Below are 26,610 nucleotides of genomic sequence, written 5' to 3'. Positions count from 1 at the left end.
GCATTCCCTTTATCCCAGCATTTAGGAGACCATGGCAGGAAGATCTTTGTGAATTTGAGACCAGCTTTGGATACACAGTGAGTTCAAGGGTAGCCTAGTCTACATAGTGGAACCCCCTTCTAAAAATAAAACCAACCAAAAAATGGAAACCAAACCAAGGCCTGGAGAGATGCCTCAGAAATTAAGTAAGAGAGTTTCTGGCTCTAGTGGAGGACCTGAGTCCTCTTCCCAGAACCTGTGTCCAGGGTAGAGAGAGAGACTTAACTGCCTGTAACTCCTCTACTCCTCTTCTGGCCTCTGTGGGCAACCCCATAGTTGTACAAAGGCAGAGAGAAAGACAGAAACACATGCACACACAAAAGTAAAGATAGGTCAGGTGGTGGTGGCATATGCCTTTAATCCCAGCACTTGGGAGGCAGAGGCAGTTGGATCTCTATGAGTTCAAGACCAGCCTGGTCTACAAGAACTAGTTCCAGGACAGCCTCCAAAACCACAGAGAAACCCTGTCTCAAAAAACAAAAAAACCCACAAAAACAAAAAAAAAAAGAAAAGAAAAGATAAAAATATTTTAAAAATCAAACCAAAGTAAAACATTAACGAAAAACTCTTAAGGAAAACCCAGGTAAGCTAGATAACATATTCTTATCTCAAAAGGATACCTAAGGCAAAGCCCAAATAAAATGAAACCCCAAACACAAAAATGAAAACCCCCATTATTTTCAAGAAAATTAAGCTAAGTACCTTCTTGGGCAACCCTTTTCTCCATGATGTATATATCACATTCAAAATATGATTTTGATAGCTTATATGGAGAGGAAATTATGAGGTCAGCTTAATAAAGTAATTAAAAAGCTAGTAATAAATAATAGAAAGTATTTCATTTCTTCCACAAAGTGCAGTAGACATCAGACATTTAAGGACAAGGTACTGAAGTAACACAGTGAACAAATTTGCTCTCACAGAATGTGTAGATGAGAAAATAAGATGTGACACATACCATGCTAGAGGAGTTACAGGGTTTCGTAGGAGCACAGAGGGGGCATCTAACTCAGACTTACAGAATCAGACTGGAGTGCTGGGTCCACTCTCATCCATGCTGACTTGCAGAATGCATGAGAGCCAAGATGAAGAAAAGAAGCAAAGGTGATTAAGCAAGAAGACAAGGGGTTGGGTGTCTGATGTAGTACTGAAAGAGCAGATGAGGTGAAACCAGGATCTGCTCACTGTTGGCCTGTGTAGGTGGTCTTCGTTCTGCAGGAACAGGGAGGTCCAGGATGGTGGGCAGGGGGTAGTCCGCTCGATCTGTATCTTTTCTGTGGCTCATAGCATGTCAACAGCTGTTTGAATGATGGCAGTCATTCTGTAAGTGTCAAAGGACCACAGAAGAGTCTAGCATAGCTACAGTTTGTTTTCCTATGACATTTGATTGACAGTCTCTTATGTGCATTCCTGAAAATCCTGATTCCTTGAAAATCATGGTGTTCAAATTATAGGGCTCATAAGGAAAATAGAGCTTGGAATAGATAACTAGAAATTGGAATTTTTATAAGCAGACCAAACAAAACAGCAATAAGTTCAAAAAGAAAAACCAAATAAAACACAACCCTGTTCTACAGATATTTGTACCTAACAACACCATATGCTAAACACTGGTTGTAAAGTCATCCACTTTTAACACAGACCAGTTTCATCCAACTCAGAAATCAGCACCAGATTGAGGCTGGAGAGATGGCTCAGTAGTTAAGGGCACTTACTGCCTTGGTAGGCTCTTGCAAAGGATCTGAACTGGGTTCCAAGCACCCCCAGAGGACAACTCACAGCCGTCTATAACTGTAGCTACAGGGGGATTTGACTGATGCTTGTGTGAATGCACACACGTGCGCGCGCGTGCACGTGCACACACACACACACACCTCAGAGAGAAAGAGGGAGAGAGACAGACAGACACATAATTCAAAATAAAAAAATACATTAAAAAATATCTGTTCCAGGCTGTTGTATCAGTTTTATTTTGAGGATAGGGTTGAATATTTGCATTTCTTTATTTGCACTGTCAACTTTTTCAGTAGCTGAAAAGTAGAAAATCCTGGAGTCACTAAAAGAGACATTTCCTATAATGTGAAAAAGCCTGTCCTTGATGGTATTCAAACCTACATGTGCTGGGAGACTGCATTTAAGCCAACTTGATTTCCAGTTGCACCAACATTGTTTTCTTGAATATGAGTGAGTTTGTATGAAAGTAATATCTGTTGTAACAAAAAATTTAATATAAATTTTGCTTTAGAATATAAAATATTAACATATCCATTATTAGCAATCCAAGTAACATGGAAAAATAGGTAAAATTCTTTGTCTGAAAATTAATACTGTGAATATGAGTCATTGTCTTTATGGAGTATCTTTTTATTAGTTCAAATTAGGAACAAACTTGTTTCACTTGTTAGTCCCTTCTCCCTCTCCCTCCCCTCACCCCCACACCTCCTACCCCACCCTTGACCAACCCCCCTCCCCATCCACCCTCCACTCCCCAGGCAGGGTAGGGCCCTCAATGGGGGCTCCGCAAAGTCCACCACATCATCCTGGGCTGGGCCTGGGCCCTTCCCCATGTGTCCAGGACAAGAGTGCATCCCTTCACGTGGGATGGGCTACCAAAGTCCCCTCCTACACCAGGGAAAAATACAAATCCACTACCAGGGGCTCCCTGGAGTGCAGAGGCCTCCTCATTGACATCCATGTTCAGGGGTCTGCATCAGTCCTGTACTGGCCTCCCAAACAGCAGTCTGGTGTTGATGTGCTCCCCCTTGTTCAGGCCAGCTGTTTCTGTGGGTTTCTCCGACCTGATGCAGACCCCTTCGATCTTCATTACTCCCTCTCTTCAACTAAGTTCCAGAGTTCAGTTCAGTGTACATCTGTGGATGTCTGCCTCTGCTTCCATCAGCCACTGGACGAGGGCTCTAGGATGGCATAAAAAGTAGTCACCAATCTCATTTTAGGGGAAGGGCGTTTAGGTTATCCTCTCCTCCATTGTCAGTTCGTGTCATCCCTGTAGGTCTCTGGAAATCTCCTTAGTAGCCAGATCTCTCCTCGGACCTATAATGGCTCCCTCTAATATGGTATCTCTCATCCTGCTCTCTCTCCTCTATTCTTCCCCCAACTCAATATTTCTGCTCCTCCATTTCCTCTTCTCTTCTCCTGCTCTCATTCTGGCAGCTCCTTGTCCCCTACCCTCATGCTCCCAATTAGCTCAGGAGTTCCTGCCCCTTCCCATTCCTGGGTATTGAGTATCTTTTAAAAAGATTCTCGTGTGTGTGTGTGTGTGTGTGTGTGTGTGTGTGTGTGTGTGTGTGTGTGTGTGTGTGTATGTGTTATGGTCAGGAACTCATGTAGGCTAGAAGAGGATGTCAGATCTCCTGGAGCTGGAGTTATAGGCAGTTGTGAGCTGCCCTCTGTGGGTGCTGGGAACCAAACTTGGTCCTCTGAAAGTACAGCAGATGCTCTTAAGTACCGAGCCATCTCTCTAACCCCTTATGAGCTCTTTTGATGATGAATGTGTCTAAAATTTCACATAAATGAATTCATAGATGTCTTAGTTAAGATTTTATTGCTGTGCAGAGACACCATGACCACAGCAAGTCTTACAAAGTAAACCATTTAATTGGTACTGGCTTACAGTTCAGAGGTTTGGTCAATTATCGTTATGGTGGGAAGTATGGCTACATATTGGCATACATATTGCTGGAGAAGTGGCTGAGAGTTCTATATCTGGATCAGCAGGCAGCAGGAAGAGAGGGACTCTGGGTATGAAACAAGGCCACACCTCCTAATAGTACCATTCCGTAGTAGCCTGTGTGAGCCATTTTCACTGGTATCACCACAATACACATGCATAGTTACAACTTATTTTCAAAACATCATGTTGAACAAATAATACATTTTTTGGCATGATGTACTGCATGGGCAACATGACTTTTTTGCCATATTGTTGGTTATCTAAACTTTAATGTTTTTAGTGTTGTGAATAATAGTGTGTTAAAATCTTTGATCTTATTTTTGCACCTCTAAAGGAAATTCCTCAATGTGAGTTCTGATCAGGAGAAGTTTTGTACTTGTAAGATTTTCCACAAATTGCCAAGTTTTGTTCAATAACGGTTGTACCCTGCTATATTACTAGGAAGGCCTGAGAGAGTCTAGTCCCCTTTACTGAGTGTGGCATTGTCTTATTTATTTATTTATTTTTGGTCGGTATGACAAGCTATAAAAGGTGAGATTTTGTCTTATTTGTCCTTTTTTTATTATTAACATAGTTCAGCATCTTTTTATTTTTGTCCACTCTCCATATTTTGTCTCTTTAGTTGTGGGGTTTCCCATAAATGCCATGGTATAAGGATTCATGTGAGGCAAGAAGAAAATCTGGTTTAGCACAACTTAGTCAGTGTTGGTTCAAGCTTCTAGAGTCTGATCCTGGGCAGTTTATTTTAGACATATTTAAGTAGAGTACAATTTTGTAAAAAAATTTCCCGATAATATATATGTCAGTCTCGTGTGCACAATAAAGTTTAAGGTATGACTACATCAAAACTCTTTTGTGAAATACGGGCGACCTGTACCATGAATATGAGTTCTAAAAGTGCCTACTATCTGATGTGGTCTTGATTATAGCTATTGTGAAGGTCACCAGGCTTTAAAGTACATGTGACATCTCCACTAATGATGGGTTCTATTGGCTGAGAAGCTGTGCTCAAGAAAAAGGTTTATTGGGGGATAGTCTGTGATAAAAATAGTAGTCTGTGGGATTTGGGTGTAGCCTTCTCCTACAAAATAGCATAGATCACCAGGCTACTAAATACATCCTCTCCTAGCCTTCTGGGTGGAAAACACACACACACACACACACACACACACACACACACACACCCACCCTTCCACTGGAGAGACAAGCCTGTGTATTTAACATTCTTTTTTTCTTTTGTTTAGAAGAATTGTGTCATTTAAAGACATTGACCTTCTGTTATTAACACACGGCAGTTTCAGGCTGGAGAGATGACTCAGTGGTTATTATGATAAAGAGCATGAGGGCCCTTGGCGGATTCCAGGCAGACAAGGCTTAAGTGAGAAGTTTTATGAGAAAAAAGGTAAAGAGACAGACAGACAGACAGACAGACAGATACACACACACACACACACACACACACACACACACACACACACACACACACACACAGAGAGAGAGAGAGAGAGAGAGAGAGAGAGAGAGAGAGAGAGAGAGGGAACAGTAGTCCTGTGTGCCCCACGGGGACAGTGGGAAAGAGAGCGTAAGTGGGCGGGGGTCTTTCTTTTAAAGGGGTCCTTTGCACCTGCGTGGAGACTACGCAATCATGGAACCCTGGGCTGACCAGGGTACTGCCTGAATGCATTCTGTCAGGTGACAGGGCCAGGCCAGCAAAATGCCTGAATCCTTACAGTGGTTTAGAGCACATACTGTCCTCGAAGACCCCAGTTCAGTTCCCTGTGGGTGACTCACAGCTGGTTATAACTAGAGCTCTGGGGGAATCTGATTCTTCAAGGCTTTAAGGCACCTGCATTTGTATGCCTAGATTCACACACATACTCACCCCCACACATACTCAGAATGTGTCCACTGTCTGTCCACTTTGGTTTTTCAGACAGGTCACTCATGGACCTGGAAGTCACCAATTGGGCTAGGCTGGCTGGTCAATAAGCCCCAGGAATCTTCCTCTTTCAGTTTACACAGTGGTAGCATATCAAGTGGGCCATGAGACCAAGTTTTTGTTATACTGGTGCTGGGGAGCAAACTCAGGTCCTCATGCTTGCTTGATAAAGCATGTCACTGACCGAGTTATCTTTTCATGACTTTGTGTTGCAATGGCATTTGCCAGTTGCCTTTTAATCTTCTTCTTGTCTTTTTTAAAATTTAAATTATTTAATTACTATTCATATTTACATATCCACCCCCCATTCCCTCACCCTCCCATCCTCCCATGTCCCCCACCAACCCCCCAACCCATCCCCCAACTCTTCCTCAGGGATAGTGAGGCCCTCCACAGGGAGCCTTCAAAGTCCATCACATCATTTGGGGGAGGGCTTAGGCCCTCCTTGCTGTATCTGGGCTGCAATAGTATCCCTCCATAAGGAATGGGCTCCCAAAGTCCATTTGTGCTCCAGGAATAAAGACTGGCTCCACCGTTAGAGGTCTCATAGACTGTCTTGACCTCCTAGCTGGTGCCCACATTCAGAGGGCTTGGTTGGGTCCAATGCTGTTTCCCCAGCTTTATGACTAGGGTCTCCATGCTCTCAGTAGGTCAGATCAACTGTTTCTGCAGGTTTCTCCAGCACCATCTTTTTGTCTTTAAAAGCATTTTTTTCTTTTTCTCACTTTCTTTCTTTTTTTTTTTTTTATGGTACTGAGAACTGAGTCCTGTGCTTTGTCCATGTTAAACAAGAACAATGTCACAGAACCATAGTTCCAGGTCATATTTTAAAGTTTATATTTTCTTTTTATGTTTTCCAGTTTTTATAAAATGTTCAGAAAGGACTTTTTTTTTTTCTCTCCCTCAAGTGGATTGTTTCTTTGTGTTCTTGGGTATTTTAAGGTTTTTCTGGATTTGCTCTATATTATTTACATCTGACAAACAAATTGCCCCAAGTTTGCTGGCTAGAGTGTTTATCATTTCTTATAGTTTCTGTGGGTCAGAAATTTAAGAGGAGCTGAGCTCCACAGGTCTGGTTCAGGATCCCTTTTCAGCTTGAAGCTGTTGGCCAAGCCATCATCGTCATCGGGCATACCTGGGCCATGGCTGCTCACACATCCTGGTTAGTAGGTGCTGGCTGTTGGTGGGAGAGAGGGAGGCCTCAGTTCCTCTTCTCAGGACAGGCTAGATGGCCTGTAACAGGGCTTGCATATGACGAGTGAGCCAAGAGAGCAGGAGTGTGTAGAAGAAGCCATGCTTTTCACGATTTGTGTCAGAACACAGAGAGCATTTGCAATTTTTTTTTTCTTTTCTAGAAGAAGGCAGATAAGTCTAATTCACTGCTAAGGGGAAGGGTATTAGGTTTCACATTTTGAATAACTTACCTGTTAAAGAATGCAGACATTCAAAAACCACCACAGCTTCTTTCTCTGTTGTCTCTCTGTCTCTCCTCCTCTCTCTCACATGCACACACACTATATTAATCACAAGTTTTATAATAGTGACTTTAAAATTTATTTTATGTGTATGAATATTTTGCCTGCATGTGCTTGCCTGTTACCCACGGAGAGCATAATCAGATCCCCTGGAGTTAGGATGTTCTTGAGATACCATGTGGGTGCTGGAAGTCGAACCTGGCCCTCTGAAAGAACAGCCGGTGCTCGTAGAAGCTGAGCCTTCTCTCCAGCCCTTTGTACTCTAGCTCCTTGTATTTAGAGTCTCACTCATAGGGGTAGAGTGCCTTATGCTGCTATACCCTACTGTTTTGAGAGCCATTGTATCTCAGTGGTAAAGTATCTAAAACATGTATTGAAAATAATATTGATAGTCTGGTGATATTGTATGTTGTCTCTATGCCATACTTTTTGGTATCACATAGTTGGGATCATTGTGTTTCATTGTGGACATTCTTAAAAATTATTTTATGATGTTTTGTGCTTCCACAAGTAATTCTGAGTATTTTTATACACAGATACATAGACATAGTAACTTAAGGGCATTGCATGTTTAAAATTTTACAGGTTTTGAAAACAGAGTCTCAGGTATCTTGAACAGTATCCTTTACTGTATGATTCAGTATGAAGCAATCAGAAGGCATTCATGTTGGGGGGCAGTCTTTAGCGTCCCAGCCCCATATGTTCGGGTACCCATCAGAGGCTCAGCATTCATGTGGGGACAGTGTCTCTAGTGTTCCAGCCCCATATGCTCGGGTACCTATCAGAGGCTCATTATAATCCTTGTCCTTTCTTTGCAGCAGACACTGGAGTCTGGGTAATGCTGTGTTCCATCTGCCTTGGTCTCCAGGCTTCACTGCGTGAGCTTCTTTGTACTGTGGCCTCTTGGCTGTATTTGTTTACCTATTTATTTATTTAATTTATATTTCTACCTTGTCCTTTGTTGTCATTTCAGCAAGGGCGGCTTGTATTTGCAGGTGTGAGCATCATGCGTTCATGCTTTTATGTTAACAGCACCTCAGCCATCCTAATCATATAACAAAGGAAGGTTTTAATTTTAGTAATAATGACAATTATTATTCTTTTTGCTTTTTCCGTGAAGTGAATAAATCTTTTCCTTTGGCTTACATCTTTATCCAGTACTGAGCCTGGCCACTGCTGGGTGAGCTCCCTGCAGACCTGCAGCTGCCATAGATGGGCCTTGGGCATCTTTCCAAATCTTCCAACTATGCTTTGGACAGGTTTTGTTTTTGACAGACTAATCAGAACCTTAATGCTCTTCCCTGCTGCAGGAGTTTGTGTTTCTAATTTTTATGTTTTTCATTTTATGAGAAGTCCTATCAGTCCCTGAGCTGGCATAACTTTATTGATTTCTTAATCATTTATTTCTGTGGTCTATGATTTGAGAAACCTTTCTACTCGGCTCAAAACCCTGACCACACCCTCATCTCATGTCTTCTGAGGACTCTAATTGATACATTATATTCACTTGAGGCAATTTTAGTCTAAAAAAGCAATCAGCAAGAGTAGAGATTGGTATAGGATTATCAGGAGAACCTGGAACCATGTCCTGTGTGTGGTGTCCATGCTTTCACTTGTGTTTGCATACATGTGTATGTGCAGTTGGACATGTGTGTTGACAGTGGATGTCTCACTCAGTTTCTCTTCACCTCATGCAGGGTTTCTTGATGTGCCCAGAGCTCATCGTTCCTGCTAGTCTAGGGAAACGGTGTGCCCCAGACCCCATCTCTGCTTCCTGCCCACTGAGATCACAGGAAGGCTGCCATGCCCACTAGGCTTTCCCATCCTGGGGATCTCAACTCTGGTCTTGCACAACAGAGCTTTACTTGCTGTCTCTCCAGCCCTAGAGATAGGAAAACAAAACACAAACTAAAAAGAAAGGTTGTGTTCACTGTTGATTCCTAATGAGCCCCTAGGACTCTTACAAATAATATCCTAAGTTAGATATTGCCAAATATCCACGACACCTGAATGTGAGAGTGTCAGAGTGTGGGCCACATGTGGCAGGCAAGGTAGGTAAGGAGAAAAGGCTCATCTCAGAGACCGCCATTCACAGACTGTGTCTCCTGTTCTGCTGGTGTTGTCCCATTGCTCCCAGAGACCACCATCACAGCCTGTGTCTCCTGTTCTGCTGGTGTGTCCCATTGCTCTCATTCTGCCTGATCTTGTTTATTTTGTGTCTAAACTTTCCAGGTTCTGACTATTTTCTTCTCTTACTTATTTTTTCATCTTAAAAATTACATTTATCTACCTATTTATTTGTATGTAGAGGGCCATGTACACAGCACAGGAGATGAAGTCAGAGTGTAATTTGCAGGTAGTGTGTTCTCTCCTTCCCCTGTTTGGGCTCTTGGGAATTGAACTCAGGTCATCAGGATTGGCAGCTAGCTTTTCTGTCTGCTGAGCCATCTTGCTAGCTTTCTTTCTTAATTTTTTTTTTTTTTAAATAGGGATGAGGGAGTTTTTCCATTATAAACTTTTATTTTTATGAAGCCCATTTTAATGTGACCCAAATGATAAATAATGCAATATTTTATGTTTTTATAAGCATTCCTAACAGTCTAAAGTAATCTTTTTAATGATTAAAATATAGCTTGGAATAAATATGTTTATGATGAAATTAGCTCAAAATCCTCCAGTTGCTTTGTCTGGGTTGTAGGTAAATACCAGGCTGATTCCACTTAGTGTATTTAAGTTGCCACATTGTTGAGTTAAAAATCCACATTGCCTTTCACTTCTGTTAGTGACAGTGGTTGGGCTTTCTGCATTAAATTAGAAAAAGATAGCACATTGTTGAAATTCAAATTTGTGGGTTATTGAAATTTAAAGTTTACCAAGCTTCTCTTTGCTAATGGTTATCATTTAATTGGATTTTTTTTCATTTCCTAAAAAGCTACTCACAGCCCTGTTAATTTTTAAGATAAATTATTTTTTTTCAGAATCTATAGCATTTTAGCTGCTGAAATTGGAGAAGGGGCTTTTGTTGTAAATATGTCAAATGGTGTTTATAGGGAATCACAGGATAAGACTGGTTTGAGCCAGTTCTCAGAAGATCCAGTGAAGTGTTATGTATTTTGTTTTATATAGTTTCTAATAGACCTGCCATCTACTGTTCACACCACCTCACATATAATTTTTGTTTGATAAATCTGTTTTGTCCAAAAGATTTACTAAATGTAACTTATTTGTGTGTTATTTCTAACATTTTATTGAAAGGGTTAAACATAGAAGAGTTATAAAAGTTCTATAATGATCACTCTGATTCTGTGTTTATGTATGTGGTACATGTGTGTGTTGGTGTGTGTGCATGTGTGTGGAGGCCAGATGTTGACTTTGGGTATCTTTCCTTGATTATGCCCCACCTTATTTTCTGAGACAAGGTTTTCACTGAATCTGCAGTTCATTGTTTCAGCCAGTCCCTGCTGATGTTCCTACAAAGGCAGGGCGGGGCCTGCCGTTTCACTGGCACTAGGGGCAGTATGGTCAAGTTGAAGCTGCTCTTAGCCCAAACTCAGTAAGCCTTTAAGTGTGTCTATATTCTAGTTACCTCCTGGCAGTATTTTCTCTCTTTGCTCGTTATTTTAAAGTATGGCTTTGAAAATAGTTTGCTTTTAAACACCCTTGACTCAAAATTGAGTATGTCACTGTCTTAGTATCTAGATCCATGTCAGTTTAACAGTAAAGACAATTTTCTGTATTAAAGATGCAATGTTAAGTCTAGATAAAGGGCTATTTAGTCAGCTCCCCAAGGTTTACTTTCATTGAGGCTTTTTGCCAGAATGCAGCATGTTTTTATAGCTAACTTTATTATACTTCTTTTTAATTTCTGGCTTTTTAACTGCTCATTTTTTTTTCTTGACACTTTTATACATTTTGAGAATTTTCAAGTGAAAAATGCTATGTCACACAAAACAGGTATGGCATTGATACTGAGATTTAAGGTCTAAAGATTACCAAGCGTCTGCTTTATTGATTTATGTATATTAATATGTACATTTGCATGTAGTGCTATGTAGTTAAGCCAGGGCCTTGCTTGTGTGTGCTAACACATAGTGTCTGTGAGCTCTATCCCTAGGTAACTGTGTTTTTACTGCATGTTATGGTTTGAATATAGTTTATGCATCCAAACTCAGGCAGACAGATAGTGTCTACTGTGAGTTAGTAAGTGGGTGCACTGTTGGTGTTTGCTGGTGAGAATAAGTTTCAATAGTGTCATCTGTCATCTGTCACCCAGGATTAAATCCTGGTGGCTTTATGAGGAGAGGAAGACAGCTTTACACTGCAGGGCTATTCTCTGTTGATGAGGTCTGCCCCTAGCTTCTGAGGCTAAGGCCTTTCTCTGTGAACTTCCCTGACTGACCTGAGCCTTGTGCAACCTGCATCATTTGGTGTGTCGGTGGCCATCCTTCTTGCTCTCTACACTTGCCTTTCTGGACACCCCCTCAGCTGTGGCCAGGTTAAATTGAGGCCCCTTGACCTGAAATGTTTCCTTGTGTGAGGTCCCTGGAGTAGCCCAATTTTTAGCAATAGACAGAGTCTCTTGCTGCTCTTGCAGCCATCCAGAGTGACAGAATGGGATTTCTTTCTACTACTGTCCTGTCTATTAGAGGGCTGTTTTACCAGAACTCTCAGCTGGATTTAAGGCTTGGGAGGGGTGTAGGTTTGTCCTGAGGGGAAGACTGCCTCGCTCATACCTGCCTCACTTTCTGCTTCACTTCCCTGCCCCTGGCAACCAAGCAGCTGATCCTGTGTTTGACTTCCTTCTTGGTGTGGCCTGTCCTTTCCCTGTATCTTTTATTTCCTTTGTGTGTTTCTGAAGCTCTATAGCTCTTTGGGATATAATCCATTTTTTTTTTTAACTCTCTTTCATTGGCTCACACAAAGATAGCCTTTAGTCATCTTTCTTATGCAAATGTGGAAACCTCTACATGTGAATGTGTGTGTGTGTGTGTGTGTGTTGAATGATTTGGGAATTCCATGGCAGATAACCATGTTTCTCTCCTATTATATGTCTGGTATTAATAGTTGGGTATTTCTTCCTTCCTCTTGGCTTATGATTATGATCAGATTATAAGTTAGGTGGTATATAAGGTGCTTTTTGCTCCCCTCTTTCCATCAGATTTTCCACACAACTTTTATAGTGTTTATAATCGGGATGGTATGACACCTATTTATTACCCCTGTTGCTATGGACAAGTAAATGGTGACTCTGTATAGGCTGAAATATAAGTAGACTTAGTAATTGTTTCAGGTGAATTCATGCCTGATCATATCATAACAAGTTGTTACAGAGGAGTAGCTGATAGTGCGTATGTGGCTGAGGTCATCATCACCAAGAAGCCTTCACTTACAGGTGCTGTATATCAGCTGTAAATATAATTTCACATGAATCTGAAAGCTTGTTTAAAATTATTCTCAGTTTAAGTACTTCAGCAATGAACCAGGTGTGCTTATTTCTTAAGCAATAATTTTCTCAGGAGCAAAGCTTTGAACTTCCATCACTTGCATACACTACTAGTGGAAGGAGGTAGCTGAAAAACAATTTTCCCTTTTATATGGGGTTATTTTAGTGCCATATTGTTATTGTCTAAAGGATGTATTTTGAGAGGAAGCTGGTACTAGGTACTCATTAATTTTAATTTTGCAGTTTTCAGCACTTAAAATATGAACAAAAAATCTAGAGATGTTATTGGAATGATTCTCTGGCATTGCATATAGATAAGGCAATGAATGATGAATTTTACCCAACTGTCAATGCCATAGAACTTTAAAAAATTTTGATTTGGTATGTATGGGAATGGATGAGGTCTTGAGTGCATGTGTTGTTGATATGAGCATGGCCATGCTGATGACCCCAGTGCCTGAGTTTCTTGGTTGCTGCTGTTAGTGTTTCTATCACAATGTATTGTCCTCCTAAATGTGTATCTGTCATTTCTTCACTCTCTGTGCCCCAGTTAGGTCAGTCACTCAGCCATGGCAGGTCATGACAAGTGGCACTATCATAGGGAACTTGACTATGCACATTGGTCAAGTGAAGGAATGCTCCCATGAGAAGTGATCAAGGAAAGGTAAGGGGATCATAATCTATGCATCAGCTGTGAACCATGGGGCAGGCAGAATCTAGAGCAAATAGTATATGTTGGTGCTCTGGGACAGGTTTTGAGGATTCTTGGAGGTAGGTGAGAGCATGGTAGCTTCATTGGGTTTTAGACTGTTCTGGGACCATGCCCTTGGTTTCCAGAGGAATGGGGCAGTGGGTTTGGCTGCTTGGGAAGACATGGGAGAAGGATTGCAGATAGATGCTTTGACCAAGTGACCTGAATGTCCTCTGTTTTTGCTTTGTAGAATCTTACTTGTGACTCTATAGATCCAAGGCTTCTCACAAGAGGGCAGGCTCTGTCACATTGGATCCAGGAGGGAGTCCAGCCTCTCAGGTCTTGTCTCTTGGGTTATAAAGGCTGGCAGTCAGTTACACTATTCTTTGCAAGCTTACCCACAAACAAACATCATTTCCTTAAGGGAACAGAGAGAATTGCCTTCCAAAGTGGTGCGAGGGCTCTGAAGAATTGTATCCAGACTCCAGGGTCCAGGTCTTACAAGCAACCCTGACAGAGGCATGTGGCCGAGGGAGGACCTTACTAGTTTCCATGTTTTCCTTGTTTTTTAGTATGATGACCCGAGTAATCCTGGCCAGAGGCCCCACTGTCTCATTTGTTTCTCTTTCTTTCTTTCTTCCTTCCTTTCTTTCTTTCTTTCTTTCTTTCTTTCTTTTCTTTTTTTTGGTTCATAGACTGCATAGAGCTTCCATTGGACTAGAAGTCTAGCTGCACTGGAGTGTTTAAGAAAAAAAAGGGGCACGTGGGAGATATGGAGAGTGGATGATGTGAACACTGCCATGTATAGGACCCTAGTGCCTCAGAGTCTTGGGAAGGACAAAAACCTTCCCTGGGTCAGTCTCAGGGAGATGGTAAGGCCTTCCCTTGGTCCCTGGGCAGATGTATCAATGACAGTTTTCTCCTCCCAGATGTTTACTGCATGGGTCTGTTCCCCTATAAAGAACCCCTAACAAGATTAGCTAAACCTGCCTCCTCTTTTGGCTGTAGACAAGAAACTAGCTTCTCTCATAGTCTCATAGTTTAACTTTATTACTCTGAGTTCTGGGCTGCTGCTCGTGTGACTTCATCAGTATGCATCCAAACCCAGCTCTTCTGTTTATTTCTCTCTGTGTGTGGTTCTATCCTTTGTTCATTCCCCTGTTGCCCCAGGCGGGTCAGCCCCAGAACCATGCGGGTAGCACCAGATATGTCTTTACATGGGAATGCAGGGAAATGTGGTGTTCATTTTTTCATTTGTGTGTGGTTCCTTCAGTCGTAGCTGCCATCTTGTTTATTAGTGTTTTGTTATCCTGAGATATACGGGTACTTTGTGAGTCAGAGAAGGTAGGGCTGTGCTGAGCCTTCCCTTCTGAGCCTGTGAAAACACTGACCTCTCTACTTTGTTCACAAGGTGGATTTTCATTTTTCCTTACTCTTTGGTTTGGAGGCCATTAGGTTGTCCTGTCTGCCCCATGCTAGGATAATCCCTTAGCTAAACATCCTTACTCTGACTTTGGGACAATCCTATGAGCATCTCAATGAGTCCTCTTAAGCTGTGCACCAAAGATAGCCCTTCCTCCTTTAAAATTTCTTCGGGAGTATTCTTTCACAGTAGTAGGAGACCAACTAACATTCAGTGCACATCATGTAAGGAAGCCTTTAAAACTAGTAAAGATCTGAAAGCAGCCCCAGCTACGAGTGTTTTCAGAGAGATGGAGGGGATGAAATCTGAGGCGGAGGAAAATTCATCTCTTGCATCTGAAGTTTCCAATTCAACAAATATGCCAAGGCTAGTTGCCCAGTACTTGGCAGGCAGAGGCCGGTGGATCTCTGTGACTAGGCTAGCCTGGTCTACATGGAGCTAAGTGCTACACAGTGAAGCCCTGTCTTAAAAAAAGAGAAAAACCAAAAACCAAAAGGCAAATACAAAATAAAGGAGCTGGAGAGATGGCTCAGCAGGTTGGAACACTGGCTGGTGTTTTCGAGGACCAGGGTTTGGTTCCCAGAACCCACGTGGTGGCATACAGCCATCTCTGACTCCAGTTCCTAGGGATTCAATGCTCTCTACTGACCTCCTCAGATAGTAGGCATACAAGTGGTGCACGTACATGATGGGTCTCCCTGGGCCACTGGTCAGTGAGGGAGGAGGAGGCAGAAGCTGAATGCAGGTTCAGACGGCTGTGAATACACTGGACACAGCCTTCTGGGAGTCTGCTTCAGTGAGATAGTACAGATTTTTATTTTTGTTTTTCAAGACAGGGTTTCTCTGTGTAGCCCTGGCTGTCCTGGAACTCACTCTGTAGTCCAGGCTGACCTAAAACTCACAGAGATCCACCTGCCTCTGCCTCTGCTGGGGGAAGGGAGTCCTCCATTTGGCACCAAGCTCAGAGAGCTGTCAAGACATAGTGGACTGCAACCTTAAGCAGTAGAGCCCATATCTACCTGTGTGTGTGTGTGTGTGTGTGTGTGTGTTTAACATTTTTAACATAAAATTGAGCCTTCAAAAGTAAAATAAAATAAAAATGCCAATTATTATTCTCCTATTGTTTAATCAGTGGATGAACATAGTGGGTAATTGGTGTGCCATTGGTGAAAAGGTGTTAACTCTTCCTGCCAGCCTAGTCCCAGTGTTGCGTCAACCCCAAATAACACATGCAGACACTATATTAGTTTTAAGTTGTTGGCTGGTGACTAAGGTTTCTTATTTGCTAGCTCTGTCTAAATTAACCCATTTCTAATAATCTTAAGTGTTACCACGTGGTCTTCTCTTCCTGGAGAAAAGGTCCAGGCCTCTTACTCCATTGGGGTCTATATCGCGTCTGCTCAGTGTCTCTGCAGGGAAGAGAGAGAAGAGAGCAATTTCCTGGTTGTTCTTGCTTATGTACAGTTCCTGCCTGGATCACATAGCAACTTCTCTTTACTACATTTCCCAGAATTCTCCTTGTCTCTCAGTCCTACCTATCTTGTTTCCCTGTTGGCCAACAGTGCTTTATTCATCAACCAATAGGAGAAACATGTACAGAAGACTTCCCCCATCAAAAAGGTCTGTTGAAAGTGTATTACATATATTGTGGATGTGTATAAGGAAGTTAGTAAATGTATTTGGATTATAGGTGAAATATATCACAGAAGAGGAATTAATTTTATTTCTCACATTAATGTTGGGTCTGAATGAATGAAACATGTCACATGGGCTTCTGATTTCATTGATGTAGTAGTTGAAGCTGCTCATGGAAACATTCAGCACCCTGGGCCAGACACCTTTCTTGGGTACCAGAAGGGTGTCATATATAATTTTACTTAATATTACCATTGGTGGATGAGTTGGAATGAAAACATTTCTTTTCATTTAATTGCTTATTTTCTAAATTAGTCTGCAGTTACATTTATTTTAGTTTGATATAACAGATTACAGGTTGGGATGAATGTTGGGATTATGCGATATATATTGAAAGCTGCAAAACCTTGCTGGTCTACCTTTTCACCATGCACAAATACATATACATACCACTGTCAATTACAGTTATGACACAGGAACCAGTCCATGCAAGGTAGTTTCCCCATGAAGGTTCTTAAAGGGAGTTCATTATTAAGATATCCATATATCTAGCACCAACGATGTACAAAGAACTGAAAAACTAAACATCAAGAAAATAAAAAATCCAATTTAGAAAAAAAAAAGATATCCATTTATCAGTTGAGGTGGAAATCAAGGGAAAGATCCTTGGGTAGATGATGGAAAACACTTTATTTATTTGTACCTAACAGTTTTTGTTCTGGAACAGGGTTGTACTATGTAACTCTGTCTAGAATGGAACTTACCATGTCTTCATGGTGGCCTTGAACTCACAGAAATCCTCCTGTCTCTGCCTCACAAGTGCTGTAATTAGAGGTATGCATTACCACACCCAGCTTGCGGTTTTTATTTTGTTGTAATGAAATATAACAGACTGTTAATGTGGTTTTCGGCTGCTTCTTCCTTTGGTGCATGTGTTTGTATAAATGTGCATTCGTGTGAGGGATACACAGGGTTTCCTCATGTTGTGAGTGAAGGATACACAGTGTTTCCTCATGTTGCATGTGAGGGATACTGGGTTGGAAACAGTGTTTCCTCATGTTGTATGTGGTCAGTGTTTCAAAGCTATTGCCCTAGGTGAATAACTCTGGAGAATGTTTTGTTGTTTATAGTCTGAAATCCAATGGGCTCTCAATCCACGCATCGCTCTAGTAATCTCACAGTGGAACAATTCCTTCAAGATCAAATGAAGTAGTCACCTAGACTTAGCAGGCAGACCCATAATAAGTCCATCAGATTTTGTCATATACGCAGCAACGCTCTTTCTTCACAAGCTGCTCTTTCTTGACTCACATGTTGTGGTGGTTAAATTATTTGGTTCAGTGATCAGAGAGAAGGCTCAGTGGAAGGGCCCATACTGTTCCTCCAGAGGACCCGAGTTCAGTTCCCAGCACTCAAATCAGGTGGCTCACAACCACCTGTAACTCCATTTTCCAGTAACAGTTTTATAATGATAGGAAGTGGTGAAAATGGTGCCAGACAGTTAAGCTGCCTTTATGGTGTGGGAGCTTAGGCCTTTTTATTTTGGTACTTTGCAGTCATAATAGTTTTCATTTCTAGTTTGTTGCTTCTATTACTAACCAAGTTTTGCAGAGCCAAATCTTGGTTCCTCAGGTCTTGAGCTGAGACAGTTACCACACAGGTTAAGCTAAGAGATAGGATTGTTTCTTTCAGTGCCCAGTGAAGGGCAGGATCTGGGGGTTCAAGTTCTCAGACCAATTACCCACCTCTGAGTCCTAGCAGGTGAAAGAAGTGAGGGGTTAGGTGTCCAATAAGTGGGCAGAATGTTTATAACTTCTCCAGGAGTGTGACATTCCATGAATTCTGTCCCCACTTTCACCTGACCTTGTTTGCCAGTTCCTAGGATGTCATGAAAATTGTAAATTATCATGTTCTCTGGAATGTGTCATAATTACCTCATGACAGTATGAGGGGGGAAGGGGCTACTAGCTAGAAAGAGAGTAGGCAACAGAATCAGTTTGAACCAGCCTGGCTTTGCTGGATCTGACATCTTGTTTTTTTTTTTTTTTTTTTTTTTTTCTCTCTCTCTCTTTTTTTTTCCCAACTTTTTTATTTGAATTAGAAACAGGATTGTTTTACATGACAATCCAAGTTCCCTTCTCCTACCCGTCCTCCCCAACCCCCCCCCCCAACTAAAACCTTATCTGTCACATATCTTTTCTACTCCCCCTGGATGTCGAGGCCTTCCATAGTGTTTCATCAGAGTCTTTCGTATCCTTTGGGATAGGGCCTAGGCCCACCCCAGTGTGTCTTGGCTCAGGGAGTATTCCTCTATATGGAATGGGCTCCCAAAGTCCACACCTATGCTAGGGATAAATACTGGGCTTCTACAGGAGGTCCCATAGATTTCTGAGGTTTCCTCACAGAAACCCATGTTCCTGGGGTCTGGATCATTCCCATGCTGGTACTCCAGCTATCAGACTGGGGAGCAAGAGTTCCCGGATGTTCAGGTCAGCTGTTTCTGTGTTTCACCAGCCTGGTCTGGACCTCTGTGCTCTTCACTGGTCCTTCTCTGCATCTGGGTTCCAGTTCAGATCGGTGATTAGTTATGGGTATCTGCTTCTACTTCCACCAGCTGCTGGATGAAGGCATATAAGTCAGTCATCAATCTCATAATCAGGGGAGGGCATTTAAGGTAGCCTCTCCTCCGTTGCTGAGATAGTTAGCTGGTGTCATCTTTGTAGATCTCCAGACATTTCCCTAGTGCCTGATTTCTCTGTAAACCAAAAATGTCTCCCTCTATTATGATATCTCCATTCTTGTTATCGTGTATTCTTCCTGACTCATACTTCTGCTCTGTTACGATAAATCTTTTTGCCAAAAGCCGCCTGAGTCCCACCGCCACGTGTGAGCTTTACGCCAGCCGCCCCCTGAGTTAGGTCCAAATGAATACATAGAGAGACTTGTATTAGTTACAATGCTGCTTGGCCAATGACTAGGATTCTCATCTGTTAGTTCAGTCTCAATTATCATACATCTATATATTTTATAAGACTTATTTTATCAGACGCCTTATTGGCGTCCCTCCTAGCTGGTGGATCACATCGTGCTGCTGGAGCAGGAGCCGAGGGGGAAAAGAGAGCGACACTTCCTTTTTTCTCTTCTTAAATATGAGTCTCCTTGCTATGTCACTTCCTCTCTGGAACACCACTTTTCTACTACATTTCCCAGAATCCTCTTTGACTCCTAGTCCAGCCTAACCTGTTGTCTCATTGGCCAAGCAAGTACTTTATTTATAAACATACACAGAAGTATTTCCCCCATCACTGCTCCCTCATGTCCTCGGCATCCCTCTTCTTCTCCCCTTCTCATTCTCCTAGCTCCCTCCCACCTCTTTCCGTGCTCCCAATTTGCTCAGCAGATCTTGAACCTCTCCCCTTCTCCAGGGGATCATGTATGTCTCCCTTAGGGACCTCCTTGTTTATTAGCTTCTTTGGCAGTGTGGATTGTAGGCTGGTAATCCTTACTCTAAAATCTATGTCTAAAATCCGCAAATGAGTGAGTGCACATCATGTTTGTCTTTTTGCGATTGGGTTACCTCGCTCAGAATGGTTTCTTCTAGATCCATCCATTTTCCTGCAAATTTCATTGTTTTTTTTCTGCAGAGTACTCCATTGTGTAAATGTACCACATTTTCTCTATCCATTCTTCGGTTGAGGGGTTGACATCTTGTTTTTCACAGAAAATCACCGCCCAATGTGATGTGAACTAGTTATCATTAGTGCATGGACTGTCGCGGGTGTGCTTGGATACGGGTGTAGGGAAGGGTGTGATATGGAAACAGAAACACTGCCCTTAAGTTCAGAATGTGGGGAGAGAGCTGCTTTGAAATACCTGCCAATGGCATTGACCACACCTAGTTACATGGTCACACCAGTAAGAGAGGCTGGGAAATGGCTATCAGCCGGGTAAACACATCGCACTCAACTTGGCAGGGAAGTTTGTGCTTCTCTACTGTTAGAGCGGCAGGAAAGATCTGCTTTTAGAATGATTGTTTTCTGGCTTTTTCACTGGTGTCTCCAAGTAGACAAGCTGAAAAGACATAATCGGAGCTCAGGCATTTCCCTTTGGGATTTAAGGCAGACCTTCCAAGTTTTCTTTTCTTTTGTGAGGTTGAGGACCCAACCCAGGGCCTTGTGGATGCTAATCACATGCCCCACCACTGAGTCCCAGTACAGCCAGTTCCTGTGTTGTTATGAAGACTTTTTTTTTTTTTTAAATCTGTTTTCTTTAGGCTAATTTTCTACCTGTCGTTTTTTTGTGCACCTAGGTATGGCGCAGTCACAAGGCTGGCTGAGAAGATACTTCAAGGCCTTCTGTAAAGGCTTCTTCGTGGCAGTGCCTGTGGCAGTCACTTTCTTGGATCGGGTGGCCTGCGTGGCACGAGTGGAAGGGGCGTCGATGCAGGTGAAAACGAATTCAGCTTTGTTTTGTAAAGCCTGTGCTTCGCTGTTTCTCACACTCTGGAAATCAGAGCTCTCCTCAGTGTGTCTGTGCTGGGACCCGAGAGGGTTTAAAAAGGCGTTGAAACTAGAATTTCACCTTTCCTACTTTCCTTAAAAGGCTTCTAATACACTATTATTATAACCATAGTTGAGGTGTATAGAATTAACTTCTGGGTCTGTGTACTTCGATTTTTCTGTGGATTACAAGCGGAGACAAAGAAAATCTATTAAATGGCATCATTTTCTGTGATGATGGCTACAGTTAAACACCTGTTTAAAATTAAATTAGCCAGGCGTTGGTGGTGCACACCTTTAGTCCCTGGCAGAGGCAGGCAGATCTCTATGAGTTCGAGGCCAGCCTGGTCTAGAGAGAGAGGGTTCTAGGACAGTCAAGGCTACACAGAGAAATTGTCTTGAAAAAAAAGAAAAAAAAGTGCTATTGTAGGATTTGTTTAGGTCATAGTCAGTGACTCAGCATATAATTTCAGTTTGTCAGAAAATCTATGTGACTGATTCCAGGCATTGTTGATTAAAAACACATTAACATTTTAAAATTAATTATCATTATTATTGTTGTGTGTGTTATTGTGTGTGTTCAGGTGTATGTGTGTGTGTATGTGAGGTGTGTGTTCAGGTGTGTGCATTCTGTAGCTATAGTCTATATGTAAAGGTCAGAAGATAATTTTATGGAGTATGAGTTTATTTGTGTCCCAGGGATTGAATTCTTGGAGCCAGGCTAGCTCAGCAAGCATTTTTATCTCCTGAGTTATCTTGTTAGCCCGCACTGATTCAAAATATTAAATGCAGTTTATAGTGGAAGAACTTTGAAGTGGAGATTTCAAAAAATTTTTACAAGCAATTTTGTATAATAACTCAGAAGGTTTTATCAAAGAACTGTTGTTTCGAGGCTAACTTTGTGAGAAGTTTATGCAGCTAAGCAGCTTGCATTTTGTAACAGGATTTTCTTGGTTGTCATTGGCATGTATTAAGGTCACACGCTGTGCAGCATAGCTCTGTGAAATACATACATAGAATATATGGACTTTCAAGAGATTATAGCCATGCAGAGTAATCCAGTGAGTTTTTTACTTTTGTTTTACTTAGAGCCAGTTAAAGCACCAGTTTTAAGGACTAAGGATGAATGTACCTTATCATAATTATGGTGTTAAAAATCAAACCCTTTGCTAAGTATGGAAGTCAGTGAGATAAGGAAGTTCAGCAGATTGTCAGGTTGTGGCCTCTGTGGAAAGCTAATGTTCAAGCTAGGTTGTATTTCCATTTACCTCTGCTTCCATCATTTGAGGGTTCTTTAGCCCTCCTCTTCATCAGATGAGCTTGACCTCAAACTATCCATTGATGGTTCCTTCCACAGGTCACCAGCCAAGCATAAACTTGGTTATTATTAATTTGATGAAAGAAATATTTTAATGAATGTGGCATTATACAAGGAATATGATTTATAGGTGTATGCCTTTGTTTATAAATACAGTTTAAAACATTTAAGAAGGCTTCATCTTTATTTTTTATCTCTTCAGTTTTCAGTTCCTAGCAGCCTTGTCTTACAGGTAACCTGCAGGGGGGAAGGTAGATTTGTTTTTAGAGCTTTTGAGTCAGACTTATCATTTCAGATTAAAGCGGCTTCTCCACAGCTGACCAAATCCTTTTTGGAGCCCTAGGATCTTCTAGTAACAATCAGATTAATAATGATTTTCTCCAATGTTCTTAGTGCTCTTTTGCTGCACAACTGCCACCATCTATAGAAGAAATTTTTTTGCGGAATACAAGACCTCCTTACTTTGAATCTAATGATATTTCAGGGGATTATGTGATAATCACAGTATCTTAATCTTCATTTCTACTGAGAACATATAGTCATGGCTATGGTGGGGAGAGCCAAAGGCATTCATTAAAATATGTGAAGTACGACTCTTGCTCACAAGACATTGATTGTTTTATGGAAGAACAAAGTTTATCCCTAGTGAGGAAGGCAAAGAAGAAAATGTTAAGTTGTCCTTCCCAGATGGCATTCAGCCGACTGTTATTAGCCTTCCATAGATACATTTGAGTCTGCAGATACATTAGTAAATACTGCATTATTCCCAGCTCTACTCATAGCAAGTCAGTTTATTACCTTGGAGTTTCTTTGGCACAGTATGCCAAATTCCCTTAGTTACAGGCTAAAGAATAGCTTAAATTTACCTAGGTCTGTAAATTCATTGGAACTACGACAGGAGCAGCAGCTTGGCAGCTGTCACGGAGAACAGTGGCAAGCAAAGCTGTATGCTCAGCCTTCTCTCTGATGCTATGTTCTGCTTCTGTTTACATCTTTGTATAATTCTTTCATGTTAGCTTTTTCTGCCATCTGTGGCAGGACACGAGTGATGCTGGCCACTCTCCTGCTTTAAAATGTCCCATTCTGTCACCCCCTGAGAAATTACTCTTCTTTGTAATTTCAGCTAGAAAAATCTGGGGGCAGGAGGAGACCATGATTGATTCAGGTTCTATCAAATGCTCTTTCATATATTTAGGTCAACTTTGGCCATCGTAGAGAGTGTTATGATTGATCTAGCTTCGGATAAGTGCAAGTCTTGCCTGTGTCTAGACTAAGTGATATATGAGAGATTTAGGACACACACACACATATTTTTCCCCTCCCTCCCTCCCTCCCTCCCTCCCTCCTCCCTCCCCCCTCCTCCTCCCTCCCTCCTCCCTCCCTCCCTCCCTCCCTCTTTCTTTCTTTCTTTCTTTCTTTCTTTCTTTCTTTCTTTCTTTCTTTTTCTGTAGCCCTGGTTGGCCTGGAACTCACTATGTAGATCAGGTCTGCTTTTGTCTCCCATGTACTGATATTTAAAGACATGTACCACCACAACTGGCCAGAGTCTTGAAGTCACATTATTTGTGAGGATTGGGAGTGAAGTACAGGTGACATTTCCTAGTGGATGGGATACTGTTTGCAGGTGAATTAGAATGGATGTTCTGGAAAGACAGGAGAAATATGACTGTCTTTATACCTTCTGGGTTTTGGACTAATTAGCAGCTAATTTAATTTACAGGTACATTAGATATCTCTGAGTCATAACTAAAATTGTTTAAGAGCAGAAATTTACATAGAATAAATTTGTTAACTACAGGGTAACTCTTTACTACCTTAACTCTTCACTTACTGTTTTTGAGGACATTATTGCTAGATACAGCTGTGATGAACTGATTAGGTTCAGACCCAGATTTGTCCAGTTTGGAATAAACTCATGGCTTTACTTTTCTCTAGTTGTGGGGATCTCTAGATGTCTCAGCACATGCTATGTGAGATGTGCTGAGACATCCTCTGGAGTTTTTTGGTTGAGGCCTGAAGCTATTATCTGGTATAAGGCTTTGGTTGTTCCCTGAAGAAGGACACTCTGGATTGGTGGTGAGGTGTTCCTGTATGAAGGCTTTAAATGATGAAAGGAGGACAGAGAAATAAGGACAGGGAAGAGAATCTCAGCAAAGAAAGAAGAAAGCAAATGACAACGATGTGGCAGTCAGTTGGATGATAGGGAATGATGGAGGAAATTAATGTATGGTCAAGGCTGAGGATCTGTGACAGAGAGGCAAGACAGAAATGTGCTACCCTCGAGACTGATGAGTCGCCATGCCACCTCCCTTGGGATTATTCTTTTGGGACTTGATGCATGACACATCTCTGCTGCATGTTTTTATGCATCAGTTCTGAGGAGGCTCACCTAACCACTGATTCTACATTGTAGTTTTCTTATTGTGGCTTTTATTCGTTTTAAAAATCTGGTATAAGGTACTGTGGTGGTTTGAATGAAAATGACTCTCATAGACCCATAGACAGTGAGTGGCACTATTGGGAAGTATGGTCTTGTTGGAGTAGGTGTGGTTTTGTTGGAGGAAGTGTGTCACTGGGGGTGGGCTTTGAGGTCTCAGATGCTCAAGCCAGGCCCAGTGTCTCACTCTCTTCCTGCTGCCTGGGGATCACTGAGAACTCTGAGCTGTCTCTCCAGCACTGTGGTTGCCTGCATGCCTCCATTCTTCCTGCCATAATGGTAGTGGACTGAGTTTCCATTAGTTGTCTCTGAAATGTAAGACAACCCTAATAAAATGGTTTCTTTCTTTTTTTTTTTTTTAAAGATTTTATTTATTTATTATGTATACAGTCTTCTGCCTGCATGCCAGCAGAGGGCACAAGATCTCATTCAAGGTGGTTGTGAGCCACCATGTGGTTGCTGAGAATTGAACTCAGGACCTCTGGAAGAAGAGTCAGTACTCTTAACCACTGAGCCACTCTCCAGCCCAAATGCTTTCTTTTTTAAGAGTTATCATGTTCGTGTTGCCTCTTCACAGCAGTAGAAACCCTAACTAAGACAGACACTTTGTTGTTTTGTTTTTTAAGATGGCTTACAAATTAATCTCTAAATTTCACTATTTTAATTATGCTCTGAAATACTTTAGGCATGATTTAGTGATATCTAATGACATTATATATAAAAGTGAGAAAGTTATAATATTTAATCACTTCTGTATTCTCAAATATATGATTAATTTTGTCTCAGGAAGTATATTTGGATATGGACAATATTGAAGAGCACTGGTAATGGTATTGGAATATAGTAATTTGTCAAATAGCTTTTAAGTACAAAGCACTGTAATAGATACTATGTGTGATAATGAATTAGACACAGACGGCCTTTAAGACACTTTTATTTTAATAGAGGAAGTTCAAGACTAATACAGCATGATGGGCACATTTACTATAGAAGGTGTTCATTTGCCAGATAGGTATTTTGTTATTATTTAATATATCCAGAAATTAAAAGTTGTTGGATTTAGGACATCAGTATGAAAATTTTACTTTGTATCAGAGTGGTATATAGAAATCATACCTTAAGCCTTTTTATTTGCTTAGTTTTATTTATTTAAAATTACATTTGTTTTCTGTGTGTGTGTGTGTGTGTGTGTGTGTGTGTGTGTGTGTTTGTGTGTGCATATATATGTGTGTAGGCACTCATGTGCTACATTGTACTAGTAGAGGCCAGAGACAACTTAGTAGAGTTGATTCTCTCCTTTCACCATGTGCTTCCTTGGCTCAAAGTTAGGCTGTGAGGCTTGGAAGCAAGTGCTTTATCAGATGAGCTATCTTGCTGGCTCTGCTGGTTAGCTTTTAGTCAGCTTGATATATGCTACGGGCATCTCGGAAGAAGCAACCTCGATTGGGAAAATGGCTCCATCAGATTGCCCTGTATGCAAGTCTGTGGGGCTATTTTCTTGATAAATGATTGATGCAGAAGGTCCCAGCCTACTGTGGGCAGTACCACCATGGACATGTGGTTCTGACCTGTATAGGAAAGCAGGTCGGGGAAACCAGTAAGCAGTCTTCTTCCATGGTCTCTGCTTTAGTTCCTGCCCTAGGTTTCTACTTGAGTTCCTGCCCTGACTTCTCTCCATGATGGAGTAATAGGAGAAAGTATAAGGTAAAATAAGCCCTTTACCACTCAAGTTGCTTTTGGTCATAGGTTTTATCACAGAAACAGAGACATATAACTAGGATACTGGCCTAAGCCATTTTATTTTTGGCTACTGTATTTTGGTGTCAGGATGTCATTGACTTACCTAACATCCTTGGCTCTCACTCATGGGTCTCTGAGTTAACTGTAGTCACTATAGAGTATAGGTTTCGTTCCATCTGCCCCATAGTGTGGTTGCTGTCTAGATGATCTGCTCTTCTCATGATTGATAGCAAGACATGAAATGATGAGGAGAAATGACTTAGAAACCTTGAAAGCCTTA

General features: G+C 41.6%; 1 protein-coding gene across 8 annotated transcripts in view; it reads left to right on the top strand.

Moving 5' to 3' along the window:
- The window catches only part of Immp2l (inner mitochondrial membrane peptidase subunit 2), an 874,875-nt gene that overhangs the window by 23,420 nt on the left and 824,845 nt on the right, over nucleotides 1-26,610 (top strand). For 7 of the 8 annotated variants that reach the window (XM_035445042.1, XM_035445043.1, XM_035445044.1 and 4 more), the window contains one exon: nucleotides 20,646-20,782. In XM_035445042.1, coding sequence (XP_035300933.1) covers nucleotides 20,648-20,782 — 135 coding nt within the window. In that variant the 5' untranslated portion in view covers nucleotides 20,646-20,647. Of the gene's footprint in view, nucleotides 1-8,001; nucleotides 8,023-20,645; nucleotides 20,783-26,610 lie in introns of those variants that run through there. The other variant, XM_035445040.1, reaches the window with a different exon arrangement.

The sequence above is a fragment of the Cricetulus griseus genome, chromosome 5 (assembly GCF_003668045.3).
Source record: "Cricetulus griseus strain 17A/GY chromosome 5, alternate assembly CriGri-PICRH-1.0, whole genome shotgun sequence".
NCBI classification, from domain to species: Eukaryota; Metazoa; Chordata; class Mammalia; order Rodentia; family Cricetidae; genus Cricetulus; species Cricetulus griseus.
This window is presented reverse-complemented; position numbering and strand designations above follow the sequence as displayed.